Consider the following 11,230-nt stretch of genomic DNA (forward strand, 5'->3'; position numbering starts at 1 on the left):
ATGGCACTGGAGATGTTGGCTGGAAACTGTTATGTTCAGGGTCACCCTTTTATAAAAATGTTTATGGAAAGAGGGCTTTCTCCGCTCAACACGTCACTGTCCTTTGACCAGCTGGCAGCTGCAGGAGTAGACTTTGTTAGGGTTACACACTTTAGAGGAGTTACTTCATAGAAGAGTCAGCGTGGAGGGTTGAGAGAGAGTAGAATTCAAATGGTTTAACCACAGAGTATGTGGCAATGCCGAAAAAACTAGTGGTGTAGATGACAAACATTTAGTAATAACCAGAGTTGCGATAAAATCTGTATCTCTGTGGGACTTTAGCTGAATTAAGGTGATTTTTGATGGCAGAGTGTGAGAATTCCCAGCTGTAAATGACTGTAGTATGGCCAGTAACCTAAGGGTTAGTTGAAGAATGTTTCTTGTCCGTCTACTATTTCACACCTACCTACATCTTCCTACACATTCCCCAGAGTTTCATGTTGTGGCTGGTCTGTCCTTCCCTTCTTGCTAATATCCTGTTGCTAACTGCATATTTAAGGGAGAGAAACCCCTGGGGGGAGGTTGTGTTATGCAGGCTATGTTCCTCTTGCCTGAAGAAAAGTTAAATATTTAACATTTCATTTATCCTGAAGCGTGTGAACAACAAAGAGACTTTTCACAATAGAAGGACTGACTTCGTTTTTTAAGCAGTGGTACATACGAGATACTGGAATGTTGATCTGCGAGAGTCAAAGGACTGAGCCTGCTGCTTGACAAACTGTAGTTTAATGCGAACTTTGATCACGTTATTTTACTTGTGTGGACTGAGTACACAACAAAACAAGCCAGAGTAAACAACTCTTAAGATGTCGTCAAAAAACAGAAACTGGCCTCTGATAGTGTCAAGCTGTAGACTGTAATAGCAGTTTATCAATATCCTCTAAGACCTTCCTTCTGTTCCAATATTGATCTTTTTGCAGTGTTTTGTAGTTGATTTGCTTCTTCTAACCCAGAAGAAAATGCATCAAAAGACGTTTGTGTCATATTTTATCCATCATCATGTAAATACACTGATACCAGGATGAGATCAAATCTGTCTGATTCAGCTCAGCGGCCTATTGATCCTTTTTGTTTTTCAATAACTAGTAACCACTTCATTCTTCACTGTCAATGAAAAGATAAAACTTTCAGAGTTTTGACCAGTTGAGAAAATAGAGACAAAGACACGGTCAGGTGCTGATGTGTGAGGGGGGGAAAAGTAACTGCATTGTTGGTCAGACTCCAGTAGGATTGAAAATCACCAAGTGGATTCATGTGTGAACTATTGTTCACAACTTCTGAAGCTGCTGTTTGTTCAGTTCATTTCATTAGACTGTGAATCTTCCAGCTTGTTAATGATCTGTAGACATAATTGACAGTGGTGGCTGAGTGGGAAGGCGATGAGTGATCATACCTTTGATACCCACTCGTGTTGTTTGTATGGATCGGAAATTTTGGTGGATTCCTGTATGAGAGCTGGTTAATGTGTGTTATTAGTCCAGTCAGTAATGATACAGCTGGTGCCTTGCCTTTGGGCTGACTCCATGACCTGGACAAAAATTCAACAGTATGTCTTTCTTGTGCCGACTTGAATTAACAGCTTTTATGTGGAACAAAGACACAAACAGCCACACTTAAAAAAAAAAATTGTAAATAATATAATTGTATCAAGACATCATATTTTATAAAGCTTTTCCGATTGAAAAATGTACTTTAATTGATTTTCTTTGCCAATTCTTAAAAGTAAATGTGAAAATAAAGTTTGATCTGAGTTGTAGTTGTTTTGTAGCAGAAATTTTCACTTGTTGGTAGTTAACCTCACAATTCAACATCATATCTGCTCTCTAATGGCTCACCTGTACCACTTAACATGAATTTGATTTTGCCCATGCCTGTACATGACACACATGCCACACAGCAATGGCCAAATGAAAAGGATCCTTTGACCGGTCAATATTTGCACTGACCTCACTGTTCTGGATGTGATCAGGTGTAAAAGGTTTTACTCAAAGAATGGTTTCCTGCGCTTTATGCATGGGTTTTATCCTCTTTTTGTCTATTCTCTGCAAAAAAAGCCACATGACTCATCATGAGTGCTGTTCTGTCGACTGAGCTAATATTGTAATCTCACAGTTTGCCTTCAAGGGTGTGAGTACTTCCTGCACAGCAACTCCTCTCATACCATCATACAGAATGTAGCAGGCTGTTATCATTTGACTCTGTTGGTGAAGCAAAGGAACTTGGTGTGGTTTTTTCTTTTTAATAGAGTCCTGAGTCCTGATCCAATACTTGCGTATATTTTCCGACATAATACAGCTGCACACTAAAAGTCAACCTGCTTTAAAACTTGTAGAGCCAGTTAGAAAGCTTTGTAACTTTATTTGCATGACTGCTTTTCTTTAAAGTTTAGTTTCTGATTCCCATAAGAACATTGAAACAGGTTTTGCTTTCTGTAGTCATTCCTTTTGTTCATACTGGACGTTAATAGCTTCCTCATTGATTCACAGCAATCGGATACAAAGTCTTTTTAGTTTTCGGACAGTGTTTACTTGTTTACTGCAGTAGATGGCTTAAAACAAAGAGCACTTTTAGTATTCAAAGACTTTTCATTTAATTTGACTAACAGTCTGCTAAAGCCTCATTAAGATTAAATAACAGATAGAGCTTCAGGAATACAGTGACGATCCCTGCTTCAATATTTGGTGTCAGTAAAAATGTAGTGTTGAAGTGTTGAGACAGGAACATTAACACAACCAAGGATTGGAATATTTATTAGGCTTCAAATACCAATACACCAGGACAGATCGATTCGATTATGCTGTCATTTGGTTTTATGTTGGAGACAAAAAAAATTCAGAATCCACTCAAAAATAATAAAATGTTTTTATGATGATGATAAAGGTAATAATTGTAGCTGTGTCTTTTGGCCTTCTACGTTGGTTGTAGTGACAAACCACACAAACTCTAATAACACTGTTACTACTGTAAGTTAAAAGGTATTTTTCTGCAACCAAAAGTTAAACATTATGAATACAATTGTCAATATTTGACCTTAGCTTGTTTATTTACACACTACTACTAAGATTTATGAGTCTCAGTCAACACGAATGGCCCTGTGTCCTGTATATCTAGTCTGTACTATCCTCAAGACTTTTCCATGATCTCTTCAGCATTTAGTAACAACAAAATCAATGTGATCCTTTTTCCCAAAATGTTAATCTTTTATTTCAGTTATTTTACCTCGTGCAGTGCTTATTGATTTGCTACAAAACTTCTATGAGAGTGCTGTGTTAGTTGTCTAAAAGATGTGAAGTTTGTTTTTACTTTACAACAATTTGTATTTCAACAATTGTGTTTGCTCATTTGTTTGTTTTGTTTGTTTCAGAGTGACCAGCAGCTAGACTGTGCTCTGGACCTGATGAGGCGTCTACCGCCTCAGCAGATCGAGAAGAACCTCAGTGACCTCATTGACCTGGTGAGTCTTTGCTTTTCCTGTCAGATTTCCTTACAGGCAAAACACACTGCCATGTCAGGGTATACGTAATGTTAACAAAACCCAATGTTATTCATTCCAAAAGTAGCAGACCCTCTGTTGAAAGGATTACCCAACCTAAAAGGTTGGAGTCAGTGTTTGACCAGATAACTCAGTCAGGAGCAACTTTCAAACAGATAACAGAAGAGGGAGAAAGTTCAGCCTTCTCTAAAGCTCAGCTTCACATGTCAACACCAACACATATTACATGCCTATGTACACATGTACAACTCCTGAAGACAATTTGACCAAGATGAATAAGAATCTTTACAGAGACACATCAAAATGTACTGAGAACTGAGTATGAGAACAGACTGGATGTCAATACCAGTTAGCCTCCTACGATTAGTGTGTTGATTGGTTTAATCAACATCTATTTTCGTAATCAGTTAATCATTTCAAGCAATTATTTTTCGCAGAATCTCCAATATATTTTCTTAAATATCTTGTTACTGTCAATGTGGAGAATTGGTTTAGACATTTTTAGACACAATCATTATGTGATTATTCAAAGTAATTGGCAGGTTAATTGATAAAGAAAATAATAATATGCAGCCCTATATCATAGTCCAACAATTAGGATTTATTCGTTGGACCATTACAAGGTAATTTGTCTGTTTATCTGATACAATGACATAACATTGAGATAATAAAATTACATTTACACAGAAAGGTACAATCAATGTGATTGTGAGGAGGGCTACCATTTTAGTTTTATTCTTGTCTCTTTGCCAACCCGAGAAAAAAAGTTTGCTGAATGCAAGAAAAAATACTTAAGTCATATAGGGAAACCGTTTTTACGCTTCAATTTCAACTTAGCTCAAATTTATTGATGTATTTCTTGTGTTAAACCACTCAGTATAATCTTTATAATAGTCATACCCTGTCCTCTGTCTTAGAATCTATAGTGTGGTTGTGTATGTGTGTTTCGTTTGTGGTGTTTAAATGTAACTTTATGAAGTGTTAAGTATGTGTGACTGTTGCTGCAGTTCACTGTGCCAACTGTGAAACTTAAGCTGTTAGACTTTAATATAGGTATCTGTAGTGTCAGTGGAAGTTGTTTGTATTTAATTTCTTCATTCTACACTCAACAGTAACACAACACAACAGATTTCTACCCTTCAAAATTTGTATTTTGAAATAATTGGACAAAGGAAGCGAAATCAGACACCAATCAAATCACACTTTTACATTTGTTTGCACGACACCTTGTATTTTGGGTATATCCATCCCTTTAATGGCGAGACCCCCAACTACTCACCTTCCTCTTCCCACACCTTTAACCTCAGCTCTCTCACTGTGTCGGGTTGTTAGTGATTATTATCACAGCCGTCAATCACCTCCACTGCCAGCCACATTTAAGCTCCACCATCTCTGCTCAAACGCTTCCTGGCAATTAAGAATCACCTGAATTCACCTCTCTCTTTCCTGTTTGTCCCTGTGGTTTTGGTCACCCCTGCGTCCATTGTCTTACCCAGTCTGGGCTGTCAGGTGTGTGTGTGTGTATGTGTGTGTCTGTGTATGTATTCAGGGCTGTGCTGGCTTTTTTAGGTAAAACAGGGCCTCCTTTGTGTCGATGCTCTGCTGCAGGAGGTCACAGTGAGCGGGGTCCATATCAGTCTGTGCGAAGTAATTTGTATGCCCTTATCCTCTTGATATTAGGTTTCCCATTGATGATTTATTCTGGCTCCAGTCTCTAACCTCTGTTTATCGAGCGAGGCTGGAATGTGAGAGAAAGACCAGAACTTTCAAATCATTGTCTTAAAAGGAGAAAATCGGATGCAAAGATTGTTTTGTTTTGCTGTCTCCTCTGTTTATCCACAGTCCTGGGAGGTTGCTTTTTTTTTTTCTCAAATCAACATCTGTTACAGAAATTCTTTAATTGACAAAAACAGCTTGTAATCTTGTGGCTGAGGAGACCAGATGTGCTACAGCAGCTGGACTCTTATATCTGTGCTGTAGATAACGAGTAAATGTATTGAATGTTTTTCTGTGTGTTTGTTTCCAGGTGCCCAGTCTGTGTGAGGACCTCCTGTCCTCTGTGGACCAGCCCCTGAAGATCGCCCGGGACAAGGTGGTGGGGAAAGACTATCTGCTTTGTGATTACAACCGAGACGGCGACTCCTACAGGTCAAATATATCCCTGCACTGGAGTCACAGACATGGAACATGCACTACGTTATGATCAGTTAATCAATCATGGGTACATAAGCCCCAGACTGGGACTGAATTTAAAGACTAGAGAATTAAATCGGACATTTTGGCTTCTAGAACGAATATTCACTTTTATTGAAATGTATTTAGTATTATTCTTATTAAGTATTTGTAGATCCTAAGAACTGCTTGGCACAGATAGCAGAGATACTACTGCTATGGTTTGTGTGAGGTCAGCATGAGCCTGTGTGATACTGGGTCATTTTGACAGTGTGGTAGTGAAGGGGGACAATTGTAAAGCTGTGGAATTCAAATTGAATGGCTTGTTTTACCAGTCACTATAGTTGATCTTATTTAAGCAAGACTATGAAACTTTTTAAAGATATCTTTGGAGTTATTTGGCCTTTATTGATGGGACAGATTCTAAGCCTAAAAGAGATTGAGGAAGACATGCAGCAAAGGGCCGGGTCACTGCAGAGCACTCAAGCAACATAACCCAACACAACCTCTCTACTCTCTCAGGTTGTATAGGCTAAACAATTAATTGCTCAGTCGTAAAATACTTGTCAGTCGCAGTCCTAATCCAACACATTCAGGGATTTTGCTTAAGTCTTAATTGGTCTCATATGACCAGTAGGGTGTGGTGGCTAATAATAGCAAACTTAAGATAGATAATATTGTGTAACTTTTGTCCCCTTCACAAAAAGACATATTCAATGTACCTCAGTCCTGTACCTGCCACTTATGACTACAAGGTCATTGCTTAGTGAAAGTTAGTGTCACATCAATGATTTAGCTGCTAAAAGGAGACATTTAGAGACATTCAGTGCTCATGTAAAGCGCCACAGCAGCTGAACATTTCAGATACACGTTAACACAGAATTCTGTTGTGCTCTTTCATACATTAGATCCCCGTGGAGTAATAAGTATGAACCTCCCATTGAAGATGGTGCAATGCCTTCAGCTCGCCTGAGGAAACTCGAGGTCGAAGCCAATAACGCCTTTGACCAGTACAGAGACCTGTAAGTACCAGCCGAGCGGTCTCATGCTGAGTTTTTCAAATAAGCAGTCCACATGGTCCTCCTGTGACTCCTGACATTTGTCTAATTTTAGGTACTTTGAGGGTGGAGTGTCCTCTGTTTACCTCTGGGACTTGGATCATGGCTTCGCTGGAGTTATTCTCATCAAGAAGGCTGGGGACGGATCCAAGAAAATCAAAGGGTGCTGGGACTCCATCCATGTGGTGGAGGTGCAGGTAAGAATCAGCTGATAGGAAACACTAAATTCTAAAAGTACACATGTATGTGTTTAGAACTGGAATTTTTTTCTTGGCCCGTAAAATCAGTTCAGTAGGTTTTGGTTAATTCTCCAAACTGCAATGAAAACCACCTCCTTGGCTGATGTACATGCAAAATATATGAGACAAAAGGATATATTCTAAAACACCAAAGAGACACAAACAGTTAATTGTAAATAACATTGATAACCGAGGTTAATCTGCTAACATGTTTTGTTGCCATGTAGGTAAAATAATTATCCTGTTTGATATGCTGTAAGGCAAGAGGGGATTTTTTTTAATACAGCAGTTAAGATCATCCGTGATATATTCATCATCATCAATTGCAGACATGTGATACAGTGCAAAACTTTCTAGTTCCCTTTCAAGTCCCTTGTTTGGACTATACTCAGATTCCCTGGTCTGTCTGTGTTTACAGGAGAAGTCCAGCGGTCGCACTGCTCACTACAAACTCACCTCCACTGTCATGCTGTGGCTCCAGACAACCAAGACAGGCTCTGGAACCATGAACCTGGGCGGCAGCCTCACAAGACAGGTATGACCACAAAACCAGCTGCTGATGCTTCCAGCTGTGCTCTCGTCTTCCATTAACTTCACGTGTTTCGTTGTTTCACAGATGGAAAAAGACGAAACGGTTGGAGAATCCTCACCCCACATCGCCAACATCGGCCGCCTCGTTGAAGTCAGTATAACTGCCACTGTCCTGCTTGTTTGTTTTTGTTGACATCAGTAAAATTACTGATTACTGCATTGTTTATTAAGATTATGTCCCTGCAGGAGTTTATGTTGACATTTCATAGAACTTTAATAACTTTAATGTTCAGGACTATTTACAGCCTCCAAGTCGAGTCCAAAAATTAGGTGACAGACAGAAAATGGAGGCAGAAATTGACTGAGTAAAGATTGATTCCTTTCTTGTTCCAGGATATGGAGAACAAGATCCGCTCCACACTGAATGAAATCTACTTTGGGAAGACCAAGGACATCGTCAACGGCTTAAGGTACCACTATATGAGTTGTCTGGATACTTCTTCTTTTTCAGCACTTCCACTCATCAGGATCTGCAGAATCAGTTTTTCTAACTGCAGCCAGAGTCAGTTTATCTCTGTGACTCCATCTGTTCACCTGATATTTTCTTACCTATTTCTTCATTTGTCATTTCATGATTTTATTCAGACCTGTCTATACTGCCCTTCTTTTCAGCTGCATTTTTTTCCTATATCCACTTACCACCTCTCCTTCCTCTACCCCTCTCCTCAAACCCTCCAAAAAGACTTGGTTTTTTATTTAGTTTTTAACCTTTCCTCTCAGATTTCTGCTGTTGTTCTTTTCTTCTCTGTGTTTATCTTTTCTTATCCCCTCTTTCAATCCCTCTATCTGCCTTCCTCCCTGTGCTCCAGATCTATTGAGTCTTTGCCTGATAACCAAAAGTACCGGCAGCTCCAGAAGGAGCTGTCGCAGGTCCTCACCCAGCGTCAGATCTTCATTGACTAGGGTCAGAGGTACAACCTGGCATGTAGAGCTGTGTGTGTTTGCGTGTTTATAGAAAACAAACAAGGGGAAATGCAGGACTGTATGATATCTGCATGCCTTTCAACTGCTCAATCTACAGCAATCTATGTAGGCATGTCAATGCAGGTTTAATCTAATGGACAGTCTGTGTGAAGATACGACACACTAACCATGTCAGAGGATTTACAGCAGTCACCCCCCGTTTTGCAGTTTGCTGGTTTTTCTTAAATGGTGTTTTTATTCTGTGTAGAGCAGAAGAAAATCACTTTTGACTTTTGAAATTTGTGTGGAAGCACAGCATAGAAATTTTAAATGTTAGCTCAGTTTTAAGGCTCATTTATGCTGCTGTTACACACAAAAAGAGTTGCGTCCGTCACACTATGTAACCATTTCAACCCACATACTTTCATGCTTCCTTTATGTTGGCATGGTTGTTGAGAAATGCATCCACTAGGTGGCAGCACATAGCCGAGAGCTTGTCACAATCACAAACATGTTGATGGTGGAGCAGGTGGAGCAGGACTGAGTGATGTACCTCTTACAAACAGCTGTTTGTCCCTGCACCTGGGTGTATTAACAGCATGTAGATGCCTGTTATTTCTTACCAACTTAAAGTCTTAAAAGTTCCACCATTGTTGACATTTCTTCCTTATAGGTCGTCTCACTATTGGCCAGTTTCTGTAATAAATGAGTGTTTAGAGGATTCAGAAAACAATTTTAGAAGAGTCCGATGTAAACAGGGTGATGATTTCTTGTGTTTGATTTTACAATTGCTTATAAAATTCTATAAATTTGCTCGGAGTTTACTATGAATAAAAAAATAGCTCAACAAAGTGCTAAATGTAAAGGATGGTAAAACACATGATTTGACTGCATGACAACAAATAACTCTAACCTTTTGGTTTCCTTTGCCTGACATGAATGTTTCATGTGTGCAGTGTGTTTGCATTTAATATGTTATAACTCATATTTTTCACAGAAGCAGAACTGGACTGTGTTGTCTTTATAACATTTTTAAAAACGATTTAGTATCTCTGCTCATTTTCCTTAACTCATAGATTGTGTGTTTTCATCTCGTTGGAGAAACTTTTCCAGTCTCTCTTGCTGTTATTTTTTGATCTTACCGACACTGACTGTCTCTCTTTTCTCTCTGTCTCCCCTGAACAGGAGTGTTCAGACTCTGGCTGACAAGTCAAAGCAGGAGGCTCTGAAGGTCGACCTGATGGAGGCACTCAAACGCAAACAACACAGCTAGAGATGCTACTGTTTATTTTTGGGTTTATTTTTCTTTCTGATTTCTCTCACTCTCTCCGCCTCATCTCTGCCATCTTTTCTCTGTTTCTTTACGTCTCTCCCTCCATGCCTGTTTCAGTGCTGCACTCTGGTTTATTTGTGGGGAAAACAAAAAAAGGAGAAAATGCTTAGCTTTTTATTTGTTTTTGTTTTGTGATTTTTTTTTTTTCTGTCTGGTTTTGTTTTCATGCATCTCATCTGCCATGAAGCCATTCACTCCCTCTGTCCCCCTCTATTCTCTGTCTGTTCTCTCCCATGTTATGAATATAATGATAGTATTACCACGGTTAATGATAATCTTACAGTGTGAGGGTCATTGTTATAATAATCCCTGAAGTTTTCACAGTTGATGTGTCCCTAGTCACTTCGAAATGATCAACTTTGGCCCTGCTCTTCCTCCGTGGTGAGGAAACGGACATAGACGGTGGTTAAGAGGCTGCCATTATTATGTACATCAAATTTATCTCTTGCACCTATTTTGTCTATGACACCCCCCTGATATATTTGTATAAAATTATAACTGTCCATGTATAACTGTCATGTTCTGGCCGTTGTAAACGGTGCCAACACGAGGGTGACCTTCAGTTTGCGTTTGAAGGTGGTTGTCTTTTTTTAATTTACCTTCCACTCTGTCCGCATGCACGAGAGCCTGTGTGGGAGCATGGGGCCGCAATCAGTGAAAATGTAGACTTATCAAACATGGGGGATAGACTGTTATAATCACCGGGTACACCCTCGTCGTCAACCCAATCCCCGACACTGTGTATAACATGACCGTTTGCCTCTCCTCTGTTCGGCTTATTCAACTCTTCTCTCTCCTCACCTACTATGTCTTTGTTGGGGGTCACAGTTTGTCTTTGTGTCTCTGTGGAAACCTTTCACTGTTTCCATTTTGGAGGGGACTCTTTTGTTGTATTTTTGTTCTGTTTTTATTTTGTAAAGCTTATGATTCATATTGTATTAGAGCCTCCAGCAACAATAAAAATGGTAAAAAGCTCCTCATGTCCTTAATTTTCGTTCTTTATTTCTTGTTGGTGTGCTACACTGTAGAGGCAGCAGGCAAAATAACAGAAAAAACCCTGAACAGAGATTTGAAGTATTACGATGGCAAAAACGTTAACAGAGTGGTTTACTCTCTTAAGTTAATTATGCATTTAAAAGCGGATGCAATTGTTGCATTAGTATAACTAATGGCTTGAGGATAGCTGTTGGCAAGTATTGTGCATTAAACACTTAAATCTTTGATTAGAAAGTTCAAATGCTAACATTTGCTGGTTAACAAGTTATTTATAAATGTAATATAGAGTGTTTTAAGCAACATTTTTGCACTGCAATTTATCCTCTGGGCACCATGAATGTCAGTGCCAAAGTTTTATGTCAATTCAACCAATAATTGGAAACATATTTAACTACAAACAAACATT

General features: G+C 39.1%; 1 protein-coding gene across 3 annotated transcripts in view; it reads left to right on the plus strand.

The window, feature by feature from the left end:
• The window catches only part of capzb (capping actin protein of muscle Z-line subunit beta), a 12,177-nt gene extending 1,374 nt beyond the window's left edge, over positions 1-10,803 (plus strand). The window contains exons 2-10 of one of the 3 annotated variants that reach the window (XM_035151453.2): positions 3,404-3,493; positions 5,559-5,680; positions 6,613-6,726; positions 6,818-6,959; positions 7,420-7,536; positions 7,618-7,683; positions 7,926-8,002; positions 8,402-8,496; positions 9,681-10,803. In XM_035151453.2, coding sequence (XP_035007344.1) covers positions 3,404-3,493; positions 5,559-5,680; positions 6,613-6,726; positions 6,818-6,959; positions 7,420-7,536; positions 7,618-7,683; positions 7,926-8,002; positions 8,402-8,495 — 822 coding nt within the window. In that variant the 3' untranslated portion in view covers position 8,496; positions 9,681-10,803. Of the gene's footprint in view, positions 1-3,403; positions 3,494-5,558; positions 5,681-6,612; positions 6,727-6,817; positions 6,960-7,419; positions 7,537-7,617; positions 7,684-7,925; positions 8,003-8,401; positions 8,504-9,680 lie in introns of all 3 variants that reach the window. The other 2 variants (XM_035151452.2, XM_035151454.2) reach the window with 2 other exon arrangements.
• Positions 10,804-11,230: the final 427 nt, after the last annotated feature.

Source organism: Hippoglossus stenolepis, chromosome 3 (assembly GCF_022539355.2).
Source record: "Hippoglossus stenolepis isolate QCI-W04-F060 chromosome 3, HSTE1.2, whole genome shotgun sequence".
NCBI lineage: Eukaryota > Metazoa > Chordata > Actinopteri > Pleuronectiformes > Pleuronectidae > Hippoglossus > Hippoglossus stenolepis.